This window comes from Microcaecilia unicolor, chromosome 7 (genome assembly GCF_901765095.1).
Source record: "Microcaecilia unicolor chromosome 7, aMicUni1.1, whole genome shotgun sequence".
NCBI classification, from domain to species: Eukaryota; Metazoa; Chordata; class Amphibia; order Gymnophiona; family Siphonopidae; genus Microcaecilia; species Microcaecilia unicolor.
In genome coordinates, this window is record NC_044037.1 from 218,199,114 (window position 1) to 218,221,390 (window position 22,277).

Genomic DNA, 22,277 nt, shown 5'->3' on the forward strand with positions numbered 1-22,277 from the left:
CTCCAGGGAGATGGGATACTGATGTACAAAGTACTACTTTATTCACAGACTCGACACAGTACCATGTTTCGGCCACAGGCCTGCCTCAGGAGTCTTAAATGATTCTGGTACTAGGAATCAATCTGGAGGTTAGGACATAGGAATCAGTCTGAAGGTTAATATGCTGGTCAGTTGTTCCGTTTTTACAGACGCGTTACAAATCTTCAAGGGTCTTTTTTAAGACCATTTAACCTTCAGACTGATTCCTATGTCCTAACCTCCAGATTGATTCCTAGTACCAGAATCATTTAAGACTCCTGAGGCAGGCCTATGGCCGAAACACGGTACTGTGTCAAGTCTGTGAATAAAGTGGTACTTTTTACATCTGTATCCCGTCTCCCTGGAGTCATTGGTCCACTGCCCACTTTCCTCTAGGTATCGATTTTTCGTGGGAGTTAGTGTTCATCCACCTCGGTGGATCACCTCCTCCTCGAGATAGATTTGTCAACATATATAAAGAGATGGACATTTCAGGAGTCTGTCATGATCTATTTTTTATAGCTTGTAAACATGGTTGGGGCATTTTTGAAAGGGTATGCAAGTCAGAAAAAAGACGTCCAGCTCATAACATTTAAAACGGACATCCATCTTATTTGTATCTTCCAATAGGAGCTGTGTCAGAATCTCTGCAGAGTAGAGAGCTAGCCTAGTAGTTAGTGCAATGGACCTTATACCAAGGGACCCAGGTTCAAATCCCACTTTAACTTTTATTTCATCATTGTGAGCCCTCCAGGAACAGAAAAATACCCACTGTACCTGAATGACACCACTTCAATAGTCTTCAGACTTGCAGATGGCTTATATATTTAGGTACGATAGGTATTTTTCTGTTTCTGGAGGGCTCACAATTAAAAGAAAAAGTTGTGGGATTTGAACCTGGGTCCCTCGGTTTTAAAGTCCACTACACTAACCACTAGACTACTCCTCATACTTACTCCCTGCACTGCTAAGAATGGCCATAATACCTGAAGCTGGCATAGAGACTAGTATTTCTTCTCAGTTTCACTTTCAGGGGAAAGGGAGGGGACAACAGCCACTAGGGGATTAAGGAGGTGTCATGCCTTAATCCTTCTAGTGGTCAGCTGCTCAATCAAAGCACCTTTTTGTACCCTGGATGTGACTGAAAAAGCTCTCACTTAGGATGCCCTTCTTTTTAGACTTGGACATTTGTTACCATTTGGTAATCGCTGTTGGACATCCTGGTTTTGGATTCTCCCTAGTCCCACCCAAAATATGCCCAAAACATGCTATTTGGACATACTGCAGTGTTACACGTTCCTTTTCTGCCTTTGCAAACTTAGGATTTGGACATTGCAAGCATATGGATATCCATTTAGGCATAAATTAGGATTAGGTGGAAAGTCTACCTAAGAAAAAAGAGATTACCTTGAGGAAGGTAAAATTATGGAATATTTGGAATATTATGCTGACTGATATACATTTAGCTACTTCAGTTATAAAAAAAAGTTGAAGGAGTTTCTAGCAGGGCCAGTTTCCATTGTGGGCACTTATGGGCAGCCAGGCCAAGGTCCTCCAGTCTTCCCCCCTCTAATTGCCTTTGCTCAGATACTGCCTTCTCATAATATCCTTCTCTCGCCTACCATTGTCCAATTCAGCAATCCTGTCCCCAAGCATAGCCTCAAGGCTGCTAACAGAATTCAGTAGGGGAATTATGGGGGCAGATTCAGGAGTAATGTCAGGAAGTATTTTTTCATGGAGAGGGTGGTGAATACATGGAATGCCCTGCCACTGGAGGTGGTGAAGATGAAAACGGTAACGGAAGCTAGAAAAATGGTCTAACGTTTGCCAATTAAAATTCAATGCGAAGAAATGCAAAGTGATGCACTTAGGGAGTAGAAATCCACGGGAGACGTATGTGTTAGGTGGGGAGAGTCTGATAGGTACGGACGGGGAGAGGGATCTTGGGGTGATAGTATCTGAGGACCTGAAGGCGACGAAACAGTGTGACAAGGTGGTGGCCGTAGCTAGAAGATTGCTAGGCTGTATAGAGAGAGGTGTGACCAGCAGAAGAAAAGAGGTTTTAATACCCCTGTATAAGACATTGGTGAGGCCCCACCTGGAGTATTGTGTTCAGTTTTGGAGGCCGTATCTTGTGAAGGATGTTAAAAAAATGGAAGCGGTGCAAAGAAAAGCTACGAGAATGGTATGGGATTTGCGTTATAAGACGTATGAGGAGAGACTTGTTGACCTGAACATGTATACCCTGGAGGAAAGGAGAAACAGGGGTGATATGATACAGACGTTCAAATATTTGAAAAGTATTAATCTGCAAACGAACCTTTTCCAGAGATGGGGAAGGTGGTAGAACGAGAGGACATGAAATGAGATTGAAGGGGGGGCAGACTCAAGAAAAATGTCAGGAAGTATTTTTTCACGGAGAGAGTGGTGGATGCTTGGAATGCCCTCCCGCGGGAGGTGGTGGAGAGGAAAACGGTAACGGAATTCAAACATGCGTGGGATAAACATAAAGGAATCCTGCTCAGAAGGAAGGGATCCCCAGAAGCTTAGCCGGTGATGGGAGGCAGGGCTGGTGGTTGGGAGGTGGGGGTAGTGCTGGGCAGACTTATACGGTCTGTGCCAGAGCCGGTGGTGGGAGGCGGGGCTGGTGGTTGGGAGGTGGGGATAGTGCTGGGCAAACTTATACGGTCTGTGCCCTGAAAAAGACAGGTACAAATCAAGGTAAGGGATACACAAAAATGGCACATGTGAGTTTATCTAGTTGGGCAGACTGGGTGGACCGTGCAGGTCTTTTTCTGCCGTCATCTACTATGTTACGGTAACAGAATTCAAACATGTGTGGGATAAACACAAAGGAATCCTGTTTAGAAGGAATGGATCTACAGAATCTTAGTGGAGATTGGGTGGCAACAATGGTAATTGGGCAAAACCAGTGCTGGGTAGACTTCTACGGTCTGTTCCCTGATTGACTGAATAGATACGGATGGACTTGAGTGTAAATTTTAAGGGGCTTCGACGTTAACTTCAGAAATTTTAGTACAAGAACAGTGCTGGGCAGACTTCTATGGCCTGTGCCCTGAAAATGGCAAGGACAAATCAAACTCAGGTACACATAAAGTATCACGTGCCACGTATAATGAATTTATCTTGTTGTGCAGACTGGATGGACCATACAGGTCTTTATCTGCTTTCATAGACTATGTTACTATGATTACACAGGGCCTGCAACATCCTGCCCTCTCACTGGTACCACCGAAAGCTTGCAAGGAGAGATCTGAGTAGGTCCCATGTTGCTGTCTTGTTGAGGAACAGGAGCAGTAGGCCCCGATCAGGCTTGCAGTAGAGGCAACACTTCAGCATGTATCAAAATTTGGCATTGGAGGCAGTTGTCTCTGTTCTCTATGCCTAAATCCAGACCTGGTTTCCAGATACTCTAGTGAATAGCTGTAAGTAAGGGATTCAGTTGTGATCACATTACTTAGATTCAGGAAAGTATGTTTTAACACATGAAGTATAATTGACTTGAAAGCTGTGAGTGCTTTCCTTTGGATTATCATAAACAAATAAATACCCAAACATAAGTATCTTGAATCCAGAAATCCAGTGACTTTGGTCAATCAGACTATGTAATCAAATCAGCTGTTCAGTTATCAGTTTAATGGATGTTGTTTAAATACTGCATTTTAACGTTCTTCATTTTTAACCCCCCACAGGTGCACCTGACCCACCAAGAAAAGTTGAAGTGGCTGAGATTACAAAGAATAGTGCCACATTAACTTGGCTACCACCTCTACGAGACGGAGGTTCTAAAATCGATGGATATCTTATACATTATAATGAGGAAGGCCAGCCTGAAAACAAGTGGACACAATATTCTGTTGTGAGAGATCTGAACATAATTGTAGCTGGACTTAAAGAGGGAGTTAAATACAAATTTAGAGTAGCGGCTAGAAATGCTGTAGGAGTGAGTTTGCCCAAGGAAGCTGAAGGATTATTTGAAATTAAAGATCAACTCCGTAAGTAATTGTACTCATCTATAATCATGTATGTTATTTCTATAAGATTAAAATAGTTTTGAATTAACATGTGGATTATTTTAAGGCAAATACTTATGCTATTCTTCGTTTTATTACACAGTCCCACCAAAGATCTTAATGCCTGAACACATGAGTATTAAAGCTGGACAGAAGCTTAGGATAGAGGCCTATATTTATGGCAAGCCTATACCAGTTTCTAAATGGATGAAAGGAGAAGAGGATGTGATGCCTTCCAGCCGTCTAGCAGTGCATAAATCACCAAATACCTCTGTTCTCATTATAAAGGATGTGACGAGAAAAGACAGTGGTTTCTACAGTTTGACTGCAGAAAACAGTTCTGGTACAACTTCTCAGAGAATTCGAGTAATTGTTATGGGTGAGTCAAATATTATAATAATGTGATTTCTATACAAATAGCTTTGATATTTTATCATACAAAGTACTGAGATTCTTTTTTTCTTGATGCACTATAGACATTCCAGGTCCACCAGAACCACCATTTGAAATTTCTGAGATAGATGCTGATGCTTGCTCACTATCGTGGCACCTGCCTCTTGAGGATGGAGGTAGTAGCATCACAAATTACATTGTTGATAAATGTGATGTAAGCAGAGGAGACTGGGTTACTGCTGTACCTTCAGTTACAAAAACAAGTTGCAGAGTTGGAAAACTGATTCCTGGACAAGAGTACATCTTCCGTGTACGAGCTGAAAATCGTTTTGGCATTTCAGAACCTATAACATCTGACAGGATGATTCCTAAGTTCCCATTTGGTATGTAAGGGTATTTTCTCTTTGTTGTTCAAATGATGTTCCCATAAGTTCACAGTGTCAGAAAAATTCCTCCCTAATGACTGGAAACTTGTGTCCTCTATAGAGTAAGTGAATCACAGGAAGTGAGGGTCAACCTCTTGGACAACTACTCACTCAGAGTATTTGCCTGTTGACAACTTATTTATCTATTAAGATTTATTTGCTGCCTTTTGGAGGAAATTCGCCCAAGAGAGTCCCAGTTTACTAATGCGCTTATACCATTCTCATTGTCTGTGGGAAAAGCTTAGCAAATCAGGCCCTGATCCTTTGTAGTAAAACCACCACATGGCTGTAGTAACTAAAATGAGGGCACAAAAATGTATTCCCTATTGTCTTACAGCAGTCATCAGATAGAAATAAACCTTTTAACCTGTGACAACCTCTAAACTTTAACTAAAAACCTAGAAATAAACAATCCTTTACCATTGTAGTCAATTATCCAGGACTATTATTATAGATTGTCCATTTTTATTTAATTTCTTCATTTTCATCACTATTAATAATCTTCAGAATATTAAACCTGTTTCATGTCATTTATACAGATGTTCCTAGTGAACCCAAGAATGCTCATGTTACCAAGGTCAACAAAGACTGTATTTTTGTGGCATGGGACCGACCAGACAGTGATGGAGGCAGTCCAATTACAGGCTACGTGATTGAACGCAAGGAAAGGAACAGTTTACTGTGGGTGAAAGCAAATGATACAGCAGTGCGCACAACAGAGTACCCTTGTGCTGGTATGATTGAGGGTCTGGAATACACTTTCAGGATTTTTGCTCTGAACAGAGCTGGTTCAAGCAAACCTAGCAAACCAACTGAATTTGTCACAGCAAGAGCACCTGTCGGTAAGCATTAATGAAACAATTTGTAACAAAGCTCATCAGTTTCCAGCAGAAGTTACATATGACTTCTTTGCCCCAGGCTGGATCCCTAATTACTAAGAAGAGAGCCTAATTCTGTGACATCAAGAAAGAACAAAGTCATATTTTCTGAGTCAGAACTAGAGATAGCCACTAATAAGCCCAAACTAGTACTTCTGGGTCTTGATTTTTGTTGGACAAAATCTATTTTGTTAATGATAACAGCACATATTTTATTCTTCACATATAATAGGAGGTTTCAAGTTATAATATAATAATTTTGTACATTTTTAAGTTAAATTGTTTATATTCCTTTCCTTTTCTCATTATTTAGATTGTGAACCGCTTTGATATAACCCACTAAAGGTGGTTTATTAGGTGCTAATTGACTATAAACCATATTAAACACAAAGTACATCTGACATATTTTTCCTATTTTTGCATTCATTTTACTTGACAGGGCCACCTCAACATAGTAAGTGCAGTATGCATGACAGGAGGGTGCTGTCATTTGGAAAGGTGCCAAAAGCTGCCATGAGTACTGCTCTTCGCTTTGTTGAGTTAGCCTTGTTTGCATTGCGTGGTATGGCTCTTTAGCTTTAAGCCATGCAATGCAGGAAGGAACTCTGGTGCTAGTTGTACAAGATTGCAAGACTCGCACTCGAGTTCATTATTGCTCTGCTTGGCAGTAAAGGTAGGGTAGTGGTGGTTGTGGCACCGATGGTAGTAGCAGTGGTTGCAACTCAGGGAAAGTGGAATGGGGATTAGCAAAAGCAGCAGCATTGGCAGCTCAGGAGAGGGTACCAATTTCACCTTGCATGGGAGTGCCAGAAAAGCTAGTTGCACCCATTTCCTAATCTGCATATACATAGAGAATGGAAAGATTTTTAATTTCAGTATAGTGCATTGGGTCTGATTTACTAAAGTTTTTTTTTCTCATTGCATCTATGGGGAAATAGCTCAGTAAATCAAAATCATTTTATGTCTCTATGTCAGGGGCTCCCAAACCTGTCCTGGGGGAACCCCAGTCTGTCAGGTTTTCAGGATATCTACAATGAATATACATGAGATAGATTTGCATAACAAGGAGGCAGTGTATGCAAATCAATCTCATGAATATTTATTATGGATATCCTGAAAACCTGATTGACTAGGGTTCCCTCAGTGCAGGTTTGGGAATCACTGCTCTAAATATTTGTGCAAGTGACCTATTTTTGATGTTTAAGAATATATTAGCTATATAAGAAACCAGGTGTGACCTAAACTTTCCCTATGTGTCCTTCTGTCTGTCCTACCCTTATCCTTATTGGTCCTGTCTGTCTGTCCTGATTTAGATTGTAAGCTCTTTTGAGCAGGGACTGTCTTTTCTTCATGTTCAATTGTGAAGCGCTGCGCACGACTGGTAGCACTATAGAAATGATTTATAGTAGTAGTAGTAGTAGTAAACTGAAATTACATTGCATTACATGGAAGGTAACATCATACAGTTAAAAATATGGCATTAAAGATGCTAAAAAATAGTGCATCTATTAGAACCAGCACTGTGTTTCTATTGTGTGATGATGTGTACTCAGATAAAAAGATATTGTCTTTTTTTAATACCACCACATGACCACTGCATGAAACCTCAAATCAGTCACTGTGGGCCCTGTTTACTAAATGGCTCTAGAGGTGCATTTGTGTTTTCAGCACACTAAGCATTAGCACTTGCTAGCCATTCCTATGGGCATCTACACCGTTAGTACATGCTAATTTTTAACATGCACTAAACACGCTAGCGCACCTTAATAAACAGGGCCCTGTATATTGTATTTATTCCTTCAGCTTAGCTCCACACAGGCTCAAAGTGGCTTACAACAGTAAAATCAACATCATGTACTGTATAATGTATATAAAATCACAGCATACAGTAAGCTGATGTTGATAACTTTCCCCCTAAATTTTCAAAGAAACACTTGGGTAAAAAGCCATGCTTTACATTACTTATGAAGACCAAATCCTCTTTTCCTTTTGCAAAGGATCAATATAATACACACATTTTTGATTTTATTGTAGATCCTCCTGGTAAACCTGAAGTTATCGACATCACAAAGAGCACTGCATCATTGATCTGGACTCGACCAAAGCATGATGGTGGTAGCAAAATAATTGGCTATTTGGTTGAATCTTGCAAACTTCCACGTGATAAATGGATTCGATGCAATACTTCTGCCAGTCAAGTACCTACTGAAGAATACACTGTTACTGGTTTAGAAGAAAATGCTCAATATCAATTTAGAATAATTGCCAAAACAGCAATTAACATTAGCAAACCTTCTGAACCTTCTGATCCGGTTACCATCCAACCAGAAAATGGTAAGAATTTCAAAAACATGGACAGTGTGAAAACTGCCCCTTTTGCAATAATGATTCATTATATATACCTTTTAATATATGTAATGTTTATTGTTTCATTTAATCTGAAAACATCCAGCTTTTTAACACTATTTTTATTTTTTTTTAGTTCCTCCCAGAATAGACTTGAGTGTAGAAATGAAGTCTCTGATTACAGTAAAAGCTGGATTAAATGTTTGTCTTGAAGCCTATGTATTTGGCAAACCTATGCCAACAGTTGTTTGGAAGAAAGGTACAGATCTTATACAACCAGCAGAAGGCATTAAAATCACCACTAAGAGACATCTATGCAATTTAGAACTGTTCAGTGTTACTAGGAAGGACACGGGAGAATACACTATCACTGCTGAAAATGCAAGTGGCTCCAAATCAGCAACTCTTAAACTCAAAGTACTTGGTAAGTTGTAAATAATTACTTTGCACTGCCTTATTGAACTTCTTTAAGCTGAAAAAGTACCGACTTGTAACCTTTTGCATATGTTGCAGATAAACCTGGTCCTCCGGCATCAATTAAAATCAGCAATATCTACTCTGATCGTGCCATGCTTACTTGGGAGCCTCCGCTTGAAGATGGTGGTGCAGAAATTACTAACTACATTGTTGACAAACGTGAAACAAGTAGAGCTAACTGGGCACAGGTCACTGCAAATGTACAAATTACAAGCTGCAGCGTAGAAAAGCTTATTGAAGGGCACGAATATCAGTTCCGTGTTTCTGCAGAAAATAAATATGGCGTTGGGGATCCCATAATGACTGAATCAGTGGTTGCAAAGAATCCATATGGTAAGAGGTATTTGGTATTGTTTTGTGTTTTGTATGTTTTAAGATTGTACAATTATTTTAAAATGCTCTAAATAATTATTTTCAGATGTCCCTGGTCGTTGTGATCCTCCCATAATTACTAATATAACAAAGGATCACATGACTGTGAGTTGGAAACCTCCTGCAGATGATGGTGGTTCTCCTATCACTGGTTACATCCTTGAAAAGCGAGATACCAAAGTTTTCACCTGGACTAAAGTGTCTAGGAAGCCTTTTATAGAAAGAACTGTAAAAGCAACTGGACTTCAGGAAGGAACAGAGTATGAATTCAGAGTGACCGCTCTGAACAAAGCTGGCCCAGGAAAACCTAGTGATGCTTCTAAAGGAGCAATTGCTGCTGATCCTCAGTGTAAGTTAAAAGATTTTTGTTGAATCCATATATTTTTGGACATATGGCACAGTGTCTAATATTTCTAACTTTGCTTTAATTCACAGACCCTCCCGGTCCACCCGCCTTCCCAAAAGTAACTGATACAACACGCAATACCATAGCACTTTCTTGGACTAAGCCAGCTTACGATGGTGGAAGCCCTATCTTGGGTTACCTGGTTGAAGTAAAAAGAGCTGATACTGATAACTGGGTTAGATGCAATGTGCCGAAAAACCTACAGAATACTGAATATGTTGTGACTGGACTGATGGAAAATACCGAATATCAATTCCGTGTTTCTGCAGTCAACAAAATTGGATACAGTGAACCAAGTGAAGTTCCTGATAAACATGTCGCCAAAGACATTTTAAGTAGGTGTTTCAATTCAAAAATAGCAAATTTCATTAATGTTTTGCAATTTAAAGTGCCCTTTTCTTATTTTTGTAAATATTATTTTTTTCTCTAAAATAGTTGCACCAGAGGGAGATCTTGATGCTGATTTGAGAAAGGCACTTGTGTTACGTGCTGGAGTAACAATGAGAATATACGTACCAGTAAGAGGGCGTCCACCACCAAAGATTTCTTGGTCTAAAATGAATGCAAACATAAGAGACAGACAAGGACTTGAAATAAAAACATCTGACTATGATACCTTCTTATACTGTGAAAATGTAAACCGGTATGATGCTGGCAAATATATCTTGACTTTGGAGAACAGCAGTGGCACCAAGTCATATTCCATTATTGTGAAAGTTCTAGGTAAATATCCATAAAACAACTCTAAATTAATCTATATATTTAATTTGTTTACTGTGTAAACATATGCACAATAATACTAAATATGCAGGATAATATGGATATGAACTCATATATAGACAGGCTTATGCTAAACCGCTTTGATAAGGTCTCAACTAAGTGGTATAGCAAATTCAATAAATGATAAATGATATAAGCTGCTATTCATGGATTTTCAATGGCACTATCCAGATATTGTCAGTGAAAAAATTCTCTAACTGATGTGGAACCATCCGGATATTATCATAGCAGAATTAGGGTGGAACAGCTATGAGAGTGATTCAGTAAGCACTGGTTATGGTGTCTACTTAAGACCTATTCTGTAAAGAAAACAAGGAGCTTACTTTTCTTTATAGAATACTAGTGCAAGGGCTAAAAACGTATTTACATTTAAGACACAATCATTTACACCAGCCCTATAGATGGAGCAAATGCCAATACCTGGATGTTAGTATGAACACCTGCAAATGATAGAATTTTGTAATTTATGTGCACACCTGTGTGCTCCACTCATAGGCTCCCCAAACTCCACCCATACACATACCCACTAGCAAAGCACACACAATCAAATCATGGCGCATACCTTTCTGCTAGTCAGCCATCTATGGGGTCCTTTTACTAAGGTGCATTGAAAAATGGCTTGTGGTAGTGTAGGCATGGGTTTTGGGCGCACGCCAAACCATTTTTCAGTGCACCTATAAAAAAGTCCTTTTTAAATTTTTTGCCAAAAATGGACGTGTGGCAAAAATGAAATTACCACAAGGACCATGCGGTAATTCCATTTTAGCACACGCTGGGCATGCATAGACGCTTACGTGGCTTACTAACAGGTAACAGGTACTGAAAGAACTCAAACATGAAATTGCAGATTTGCTGTTACTGATCTGTAACCTGTCATTAAAATCAAATGTAGTACCTGAAGATTGGAGGGTGGCCAATGTAACACCAATTTTTTTAAAGGGGTCCAGAGTTGATCTGGGAAATTACAGACTGGTAAGCCTGACTTCAGTGCCGTACATCTAGTAGCGCTATTGAAATGATAAGTAGTAGTAGTAGTATAAAGAATAAAACTATGGAACATGTGTTCTGAGAAAATCAAAGTGTCATGGGATAGGAGGCAATGTCCTTTTGTGGATTGGGAATTGGTTACTGTACAGAAAACAGAGGGTAGGGTAAATGGCCACTTTTCTCAATGGAGGAGGGTGAATAGTGGAATGCCACAGGAATATGTACTGGGACCAGTACTATTTAACATATTTATTAATGATCTGGAAATAGGAATGATAAGTGAGGTGATTAAATTTGCAGATGACACAATACTATTCAAAGTTGTTAAAACACATTCAAACTGTGAAAAATTGCAGGAAGACCTTAGGAAATTGGAAAATTGGGCATCCAAATGGCAGATAAAATTTAATGTGCACAAATGCAAAATGATGCACAATGGGAAGAATAATCCGAATCATAGTTACCTAATGCTAGGGTCCACACTGGGAGTCAGCACCAAGAAAAAGATCTAGGTGTCATTGTAGACAATATGCTGAAATCTTCTTCCCAGTGTGTGACAGCAGCCAAAAAGACAAACAGGATGCTAGGAATTATTAGGAAAGGGATGGTAAATAAGACCAAGAATAGTATAGTGCCTCTTTATTGCTCCATGGTATGACCTCACCATGAGTATTGCGTTCAATTCTGATCACCATATCTCAGAAAAGGTATAATGGAATTAGGAAAGATTCAATGATGAGTGACCAAAATGATAAAGGGTATGGAACTCCTCTCATATGAGGAAAGGCTAAAGAGGTTAGGCCTCTTCAGCTTGGAAAAGAGATGGCTGAGGACAGATATGATTGAAGTCTAAAAAATCCTGAGTGGGGTAGAACGGGTAAAAGTGGATTGATTTTGTACTCTTTCAAAACGTAGAATTGCCCCTTATTGAGGCAATTCTATTACTGAATGCCTCCATTTAGGTACCCAAGGGTGGACAATAGGAATATATTCTATAACAGAACCTAGGCACCCCTAGGCATAACTTGGTATGAGCTCACCAAATATTTAGGTGCCCACACTTACACCAGCCATAGAGCTGGCTTAAAGTGTGGGTGTCTAAATGCAGCAAGGGTGCATATAGCTTACAGTATTTTGTAAGTTCCTGTCATAACTGGGAGCATTGCCTATATCCCACAAATGCTCTGCCCATGTGTACACTCCCCCCCCCCCCCTGCAAATACACACTATGCAAGATAGTCATGTATTTACAGAATAGCACTTAGGCAACATACTGGCATGTATATGTGCCTATGTTCACACCTACACATGTATATGCTAGTATTCTAAACATTTATGAAACTAGTTTACAAAATTGCCATTCACATGTATAGTGGTAATATTCAACTGCAAAAAAGCAGTCCTAAATTAAACTACTTAGTTATACGTATAGCAGCTGAAAATCACCACTATACATACAGAGCAACATTTTAGGTACAGGTCAGGAAGTCTTGAGTTCTGATACTATTTTAGAATAGAATCTGCCATTGTAGAGCCTGTTCTAAAATACATGGAAAAAGGACATTTATACGCCGGTTATATGTGACATGAACATCCATTTTAGACAAATGAATGCATAAAATATCAATGGGTCAAAACAGTCACATAAATGTTTATTTGTTAACACATGAATGATCATGTTGCAGAATAGCAATATAAATGTTTAGGTGGCTGAATATTAACAATGTATCTCAGCCAGATTTGAAAACATACATGTTTATTTTTTCCAAAAATGTTATAGTCCAGGATCCCTTGCCAATTTTGCTTCTAGAAAGGACATCAATCACTGGGGGATTAACAAGGTGACCAGTAGAGCACTGCTCATTAGGAGCACTTTTCTGAAACTGGACATCCTAGGTTGCAGGTATAAAATCCCCATGTTGATCTTTTAGGACATAGACATTCATTCTTCTTCTGAAATGGGGAATAAACATTCATTTTTTAGGTCTGCCCTAGTCCCACTTAAAACTTGCCCATACCATACCCCTCTGCCATTTGCACATTCTTCAGTTTTAGACATGCATATCCCAGCTAGGTAAAATTGGGACTTAGATATTTATGCAGTATGAACATCTACATGCTGGTTTATGCATGTCTAAAATATGAATGGCACTTCTAAAATAAGCACCATAGTAAGCAGTGATGACTCCATTTTACATATAGGTGCTTATTTTAGAAGTCTTATTCATGGTTCCCAATTTTAGAAAGCCAAGAGAAACACATCTAAATTGCAAATATATGCCTATAACAAGTATGCATGGATCTGTGTATGTTTTAGGTGGGATTAGGGTAGGGCTAAAACATCTACGTGCATTCTCCACTTCAGAAGAGGAATGCATATATATGTTCACCAAGATCGATGTTGGGATTTATACTAGCTCCCGGGCACATGTAGATTATAGAAAGGTGCTCATTTTGTGGAGGGATTAAAGAAGATTGTCCCTCTTCATCCTCAGTGGTTTCTTGTTTGCTCTAAAACAATACTTGCAACTAATAGAGAGTGCTGTAACAGCTTTGGGAAACATAAATGTGTATGTTTATAAAATGGTAGATATACAAGTATATGTGCTGGCATATTGTACATTGCTGTGTTGATCACATTGAAAATTTGGATATTGACAATTGCAAAATGGGTGCTCTCACCACACATAGGGCCTCTTTTATCAAGCCGTGCTAGCGGTTCCTGCATGGCAATGCCAACAGAGCCCATTCAAAGTGAATGGGCTTTGTCTGCACTACTGCACCATGAGCCACTAGCATAGCTTGATAAAAGAGGCCAAAAGCAAGTACATGCATGTCCATTGCTGCATGTATTTTAGAAAAGGCTCTACATCAGCAGTTCCTTGTCTAAAATACTAACGAAAATTGACTTGTCCTAACATCAATGTCTCAATTCCAATTTGTACTTTCTTTCTAAGATTGGTGTTATATTCAGCACCAGTGCAGAATTTATGCATATTTTAAAATTGCTATGGCTGGTGTTTTAAAAATAATATGATCATTGCTGCCATGAAAATTGACCCTATATACATATGTAAATGTTTATGGGTGTATTTTTATATCTATATGTTTGTGTTTTTATATTTGCAGATACTCCAGGACCTCCAGTTAATCTCATTGTTAAAGAAACATCTAAAAATTCAGCTTTTATTTCATGGGACCCTCCTCTCATTGATGGTGGTAGTCCAGTAAAGAACTATATTGTTGAGAAACGTGATGCTGAGAGAAAAGCTTGGTCCACTGTTTCAACTGATTGCCCAAAGACTAGTTTCAGAATACCTAACTTAGAAGAAGGCAAATCTTACTTTTTCAGGGTATTAGCTGAAAATGAATATGGGATTGGTGAGCCATGTGAAACACATGATGCTGTTAAAGCTTCTGGTAAGATGATATGTATTTGCCATATCTGACTACTAATAGGTTATTGATTATAATTATTGTGAACATTGACCTATCAATCTATTTCTTTGATACAGAACATCCTGGACCAGTTGTAGATCTGAAAGCCTTAGCTGTATCAAAATCTGCTTGTACTCTTGGATGGAAAAAACCTTTCAACGACGGTGGTAGCCGTATTACTGGATATGTTGTTGATGTTATGACTGCTGAGGGCAAGTGGAACGAAGTAATGAGAGCCAAGAATCTTCAATATTCGATGAAAGACTTGCAAGAAGGAAAGGAATACACTTTCAGAGTGAGAGCTGAGAATGACGCTGGCTTGAGTTCACCATGTGAAATCACAATTGTAGCAAAGGATGATGTTGGTATGTATTGGATGTCACCAGCTCAATTATTTTGGTTATTTGAAAGGCATGTCATTGGTGTAAATATTAGCACCTACTGAAAGTAGCACTTAAAAGTTATTTTTGTTCTACTTTGGGAACCATGTGTTGGAAGACATTACAGTAACTTATCAAGAGTCTGTTAAAGAGCCCCCTACTTCCAGATCAGTTGTCTGATCTGCTAGTCAGGAAAGGAATCTGATCATATATGGTGAATTATAAATGGCCAAACAGTCTGATAAAGCATTAAGTAGAGCCTGTGGGATGCTGGGATACATTTGAAGAGTCATAATCTGCAGATAGTTGGAGATAGTGATACTGATGTTTAAATCATTCCTGAGGCCTCGTCTGAAGTATGGGACTTGAGTGAGGTGGCTAAGAGAATCTCAGATTGGTTGCAGAATTGAGATTTTGGTTTGATAATAATAGGTTGATCTTGAATGTGGCAAAGTCACTAGTTAATCACTAACTAGATCAAAGCCTTTGAATATACTAAATGGGCTGGGTGATTCAATTTAATCTCCTGTATATGGTGCCGAAAGAAAATGAGCACTAAGTGCTGTTTTTAAACTGTGGTCCAAGTTTGGCACCATTTATAGAATAGCACCTCACACCAGGATCCACACCTAACTTTTAGTCAGGAGGATTTACACCAACTGAAACCTGATGTAAATCCCTGCGCTTAAAAATGAAGTGCAGATCTCCCATATTCTGTAACACTACGAACAAATTCTTGGAACGCCCATGCCCCTCTTATGGCCATACCCCCTTTTCAGATCTGCACAAAAGAATTTACATGCACATCTTTATTGAATACGCCTAGCAAGATGCATATGTAAATTCTAATTATTGCCAATTAGCACCAATAATTGTTTATTAGCATCCAATTATCAGCACTAATTGGTTCGTTACTCACTTTTGTGCACCAGTAATAGAATCTGGGATTCAGTGGCTAACTTTAGCTGTTCAGATTCAGATTCCAGGAGACAGGGCTAGGTCTGAGAAGGTAAAATTAGATGGCTAGCTCTGATTTTCAGAGCCAATTGCAGTCCTAAATCTGAGCTCGTCCTCCCCATGGCCTGATACATAAGGAGCTTGAGCCCTCCCCATGACCTGATACATAAGAAAAAATGTCTTTCCTCAACCCTGATACCTTTCCTTCTTTCCTGACACCCAAAGAATATTCAGTAAAGCCACATGTCCTCAAGCCCCAGTCCTTTTCTTGAGCTCCCAACAGCTGATGAATAAAAAATATGTTTCCAAGCCCCAATCCCCTTCCCTCCTGATATCTAATATTTAAAAAAAAATGGTCCCCAAAACCTCAGTCCTCCTATTAATTATTTCTCTTCCAATACTCAAAGTAAAAAAAATAAATAAAAAAGCAAAACCATATTGCAACAAGCCCCAATCTCCTGCTTAGACTGAGCTGAAAACGTACCCAAAGATATTCAGGTAAAATTAACTGCTTATCTTCGTTATTTGGTTTTTTTTTTTTAATTGATCCCTCTATGGTTGGAAGGCATGCACAAAGCTGAAGACTAAGTAGAGCAAGGCTTCTTAACCTCTTTTGGTTCCTGCACTCCTTCAACTGATCAATGAAACTTTTGCACCTCTTTCCTAAATTATTAGTGCCTACTGACAGCTACATATGTCGATAACTATTAGCTGTTAACAGTAATAACTGCTAAAATGTTGCTAAAATTACAGTAGTAAACAATTATACTACCAATAACTGTCCTAATAGCTGCCTTCACTCTGTCAAGAAACTTTCAATAAATTGCTTCAGATTTCAAGACCCTTTTTTGCAGCCCATAGAAGTGCAGGCACCACTGGTTATGAACCCCTGAAGTACAAAGCCCAGTATTTCTTTCTTTAAAGAGCATGAACAGACTTGCTAGGCCTGACAGTTTTTACCTAACTTCAGTTTTTATACTTCAAAGTCCAAATTAGCATATAGCTAGAGTGCCTGTGGCACCTAAAAGAGATCCTAAAATTGTGCGGAAAATCATATTTTACATAAAAGTTAATATTTCCTCTTCCAGGTATATAGAGCTGTATTTTAGATATATTCTGCCAAATTTTGAATAGGTCACCCAAAGTTGCTATTTTGGGTGTGGATCATAGAGCCACACATAAACTGATTAGATAATTAGGTAATCACTATCAATTATTGGCATTAACAAGTATTTAATTGGCAGTTAATTAGAAGTTACACACCAATCTGCCCTATGCCTTATTCTATAACATGCAAACCTATATTTCGTAGCACATGACTCCAAAGGGTCGTGGGCATAAGAGGGGCATGGGCAGGTCAGGGGCATGCCTAGAAATTACATGCAATGTTCTAGAATACTAGCATTTGTATACCTAACTGCTGTCTGTTGGGTGTGTGCATTTACACCAGCTTTTGGCCAGCGTAAATGCTTGCATCCAAAGTTAGGCACAAAATGCACACTAAGCTAGTATTCTGTAAAGGTCATTCCATGCAAAGTGCCCATTAGAAAATACTAGCTTAGCATGGATCATCCTGGCGCCCAACTTTGGACACCATTTATTGAATTTCCCCCTATATATCTACATAGAGAACACTACAGCCTTGCCTAGTGTTCAAGATGACTAGGTCAACATACTTTAATAAATACATTTCTAAACTGTATTTCAGCTGCAAATATTTTAGATATAGAGTACAAATATTTTGAACTTTTTACTTTATAGTGGCACCAGATATGGATTTAAGTGGTCTGCCGGACTTGTGCTATCTGGCAAGAGAAGGTAGCACTTTCCACCTTAAGATCCCAATAAGTGGAAAACCTGCCCCATCTGTAACCTGGAGGAAAGGTGAAGATCCATTAACTGATACTACAAGAGTCAATGTGGAGTCTACTGCAATTAATACCACTCTTGTAGTACGGGAATGCCAGAAAGATGATGCTGCAAAATACACGATTACACTGAAGAACGTTGCTGGAAGTAAAGAGTCTGCTGTGTTTGTGAAAGTTGTTGGGAAACCTGGTATCCCTACAGCTCCAATAAAGTTTGAAGAAATCACAGCAGATGCTATAACTCTGATCTGGGGTCCGCCAAAAGATAATGGTGGTTCAGAAATCACTAACTATATCCTCGAAAAGAGAGATTCAACAACCAATAAGTGGGTGACTTGTGCCTCTGCTGTTCAAAAAACTACATTTAGAGTCACTAGACTTCATGAGGGAACAGAGTATACCTTCAGAGTCAGTGCAGAAAATAAATATGGAGTTGGAGAAGGCCTTAAATCTAACCCTGTTGTGGCAAAACATCCATTTGGTAAGCAGAATGACAATATTAATTGAGTCAATCAGTTAAAAAATGATGTATCATATTTACTTTTCACTGCAATGTAATTTTCTTTATATTTCTAGATGTACCTGATGCTCCTGCTCCTCCCAAAGTCCTTGCCATCCGACATGACTCTGCAGCATTGACCTGGACAGATCCAAGAAAAACTGGTGGCTCACCAATCACAGGTAGTTTTCCATTCTAAACTATTTTGTAAGAATAGTCTACATAATGACCAGAGAATGAAAGTAAAATCTTAACAGATAATTTTATAAGGAGTCCTTTTACAAAGCTGTGGTAAAAAGTGGCCTGCGGTAGTTTAGGCACATCTTTTGGACACATTTTACCACAGCTAGGAAAAAGGCTATTTTTTAATGGGCCGGGAAATGGAACTGCACTAATATTAAAATTATCACGCGCCTATTTATGGCCTGAGCCTTACCGCCAGCCATTGACCTAGCGGTAAGGGCTCACGCACTACCCACATGGTAACCATGCAACATATGCCAACATGGGCATGCTGCCAGTTACCACTGGGAATGCCCGTGGTAGAAAATAGAAAATTATTTTCTACCACAGGATTTGGCACACGCCAAAATCAGAATTACCAATGGGTGCACGCACTACCCCAGTGGTAGTGCCGATTGGGCGCTCACTACCCGCGCCTTTGTAAAAGGGCCCCTCAGTGATTTGCATGAATAAAAAGCTTTTTACCCATATTAGGGGCTTAGTTATAAGTGTGGGCTACCGTTAAGTCATGTTATTTTAGCACTAACTCGTAATATTTTAGTACAGGTCCCATTTAATGTAGTGAGACTTAGAGAGGAAGTTATCAACATGGGCTGCTATTAAAAATGTGTTATTTTACTGTTAACCCCAGTTATTAGTAACAAGGTCATGCAGTGAGATCTACTTACTAATAACTAGGGTTAACAGTAAAACACTTCTTAATAGTAGCCCAGGTTGATAAATTCACCCCTTAATTGGCTGGCTGAAAATTGTTCTTTCTGTATGCTGCTAAAGGTCTGTGCATTATTCTACCACATGCAAACTTTCAGCCACGTTGAGAAGTATTCCCTGAGAATATTTAGGAGATGGAGCAAAATAATGCACTTAGGTCTCCTTTTACAAAGGCAAGCTAGCATTTTTAGTGCACACCAACAATTAGCATGTGATAAACGCTGAGATGCCCATTATATTCGTATGGGCATCTTAGCATTTAGCACATATGAATTTTTAGCACACACTAAAAATGCTAGTGTGCCTTTGTTAAAGACCCCCCTTAGATTGCATTTTCAAGGCTGATGTGAATGCCTCCATTGCAAGTTTCAAAGGAAAAAAAAGTGTTCTTTCAATTTGAGTATTAGTGCAGAGCCTGCTCCTATAAAGTGCCAGCAGCAGGCTTTGTCCCAATGCAGACATTTTGAAAATTGCCCCTTTAAGGGAGATTCTATATATGGCGCATAAAAAATTGGTGCTGAAATCAGTGCCAACTAAGCTTATTCTATAATTTGCATCTAGATTTAGGTGCTGATTATAGAATAAGCTTAGTTGATATCTCAGCGCCTAAAACTACTCGCACCCATTTATACCAATAAAAATGTGGCGTAAATCCCAGTATGTCGATTTAGGTGCACTGGGCCATATTGTATAACTACACACATAAATTTCGGAATTTCTACGGAACATCCATTTCACCACCCATAACTATGCCCCTTTTTGCTGCATGCGTTAGAAGTTTGGCACACTTCTTTACAGAATACGCTTAACGAGTTGTGCAATTCTAATCAGTACCAATTAGTGCTCATTATTGCTTGTTAAGTGCTGTTATCAGTACTCATTAGCTTGTTAAGATTGTTAAGTTACATGCATTATTATAGAATCCACGCCAATTTCGGCATAGATTTCTAGGCACGCTATATAGAATCTGGGGGTTAATGTACATAAAATCACATTGTCATAATACTAAGACACATTCAATTCATGTGTTTATTTTCTAGGTTATCATATTGAATGCAAAGAAAGAAATAGCCTTTTGTGGAAGAGAGCTAACAAGACCCCAATACGAATGAAAGAATTCAGAGTGACAGGATTAACTGAAGGCCTAGAATATGAATTCCGAGTTATGGCAATCAATATGGCAGGAGTAGGTAAACCAAGCCTACCATCTGAACCAGTTGTGGCACTTGATCCCATTGGTAAGAAAAATAAAAATGAATTTGTTTAGTTTTTATGTTATTTAAAAACACTTCTGTCTTCTTCACATGTTTTATTTTTAATGTTTAGATCCTCCTGGTAAACCTGAGGTCATTAATATAACAAGGAGCTCAGTAACTTTAATCTGGACAGAACCTAAGTATGATGGTGGACATAAACTAAGTGGCTACATTGTCGAGAAGCGTGACCTGCCAGCAAAGGCTTGGATGAAAGCTAATCATATAAATGTACAAGAATGTGCTTTTACTGTTAATGATCTTTTCGAGGGTGCAAAATATGAATTCAGGATTAAAGCCAAGAATACCGCAGGAGCAATTAGCCCTCCATCAGAGTCTACAGGAGCCATTATATGCAAAGATGAGTATGGTTAGTATTGCCTTGAAATTTTGTATTAAGAGTAATTGTGTGAATATTATACCTATGCCTAGTTTTTTGGGGGGTTTTTTTTTGTTTTTTTACTGACAGTACATTTTCTTTTTCAATTGCAGAAGCACCAACTATTGTTATTGATCCTGCAGTGAAAGAAGGTTTAACAGTTAAGGCAGGAGACACCATTGTAATAACAGCTACTAGCATCCTGGGGAAGCCACCCCCACAATCTGCATGGTCTAGGGCAGGAAAGGATTTCAGACCTTCCGACATAGTTCAGATTGATACAACCCCAACCTCTTCCACGCTTTCTGTCAAATATGCAACCCGGAAAGATTCTGGTGAATACACAATCACTGCTACAAATCCATTTGGTACAAAACAGGAACATGTGCACGTAAAAGTATTAGATGTACCTGGACCTCCTGGACCTATTGAAATAAGCGGTGTCTCAGCTGAAAAAGCTACTCTTACATGGACACCTCCTAATGAAGATGGTGGATCACCAATTACTTCCTACATACTTGAAAAGAGAGAAACTAGCCGGCTGCTTTGGACATTAGTTGCTGAAAATATTAACGTCTGCAAACATATTGTTAGCAAACTTATTCAAGGAAATGAATATATCTTCCGTGTCTCTGCTGTTAATCATTATGGAACTGGTGAACCAGTACAATCAGAACCAGTTAAGATGGTGGATAGATATGGTACGTAAAACAGATTTTAAAAGTGCTATGCAGAAGTTTGGGATACCCTAAGTTTTATGTGCAGAAATGGGATTTTTGAAAATTGCCTACTACATATATGGGTACAATTATGCACATGTAACCAATATACGCATAATTGTACCATGTGTATCAGGGAGGTGTTCCGGCTGGTGCAGAGTGTGCATTCATGTACATGGTGTTAGATTTCTAAAGTATGTGTATACGTTTTCACAGAAAATACCACACAAATAGCAAGTGAAAATTTTGGGCACTTTCTGAAATCTCTTTTCAGATGCAAATTTTTCCCTTTGAAAACTAATGTAAAGTCTCTGGGTGAAAAGTATCTAGACTTTAAGGCAAATTTGTATAGATAGTATAGATTTATATAGTTTAAAGCTATTCTTTATTTTTTCCTATTAGGTCCTCCGGGTGCCCCTGGCAAACCAGAAATAACAAATGTGACCAAGGCATCTGTGACTGTGAACTGGAAAAGGCCAGCTGATGATGGTGGTAGTGAGATTACAGGATACTATGTAGAAAGAAAAGAAAAGAAAGGATTGCGATGGGTCAGAGTAACAAAGAAACCAGTTTCAGACCTCAGATGTAAAGTGACAGGACTCCTTGAAGGAAATGAATATGAATTCCGTGTAAGCGCAGAAAATAAAGCAGGAATTGGACCACCAAGTGATGCCTCACACCCAGTATTAATTAAGGATGTGGCATGTAAGAATT

At 38.9% G+C, this 22,277-nt stretch overlaps 1 protein-coding gene across 1 annotated transcript in view; it reads left to right on the plus strand.

The window, feature by feature from the left end:
- The window catches only part of TTN (titin), a 470,266-nt gene that overhangs the window by 380,474 nt on the left and 67,515 nt on the right, over positions 1-22,277 (plus strand). Inside the window, exons 251-268 of the mRNA XM_030210848.1 lie at positions 3,732-4,034; positions 4,156-4,431; positions 4,529-4,828; positions 5,410-5,712; positions 7,783-8,082; positions 8,231-8,518; positions 8,608-8,904; positions 8,990-9,292; positions 9,379-9,684; positions 9,785-10,072; positions 14,246-14,536; positions 14,632-14,919; positions 17,653-18,240; positions 18,336-18,440; positions 20,253-20,450; positions 20,539-20,835; positions 20,958-21,545; positions 21,966-22,268. Coding sequence (XP_030066708.1) covers positions 3,732-4,034; positions 4,156-4,431; positions 4,529-4,828; positions 5,410-5,712; positions 7,783-8,082; positions 8,231-8,518; positions 8,608-8,904; positions 8,990-9,292; positions 9,379-9,684; positions 9,785-10,072; positions 14,246-14,536; positions 14,632-14,919; positions 17,653-18,240; positions 18,336-18,440; positions 20,253-20,450; positions 20,539-20,835; positions 20,958-21,545; positions 21,966-22,268 — 5,622 coding nt within the window. The remainder of the gene's footprint in view (positions 1-3,731; positions 4,035-4,155; positions 4,432-4,528; positions 4,829-5,409; positions 5,713-7,782; positions 8,083-8,230; positions 8,519-8,607; positions 8,905-8,989; positions 9,293-9,378; positions 9,685-9,784; positions 10,073-14,245; positions 14,537-14,631; positions 14,920-17,652; positions 18,241-18,335; positions 18,441-20,252; positions 20,451-20,538; positions 20,836-20,957; positions 21,546-21,965; positions 22,269-22,277) is intronic.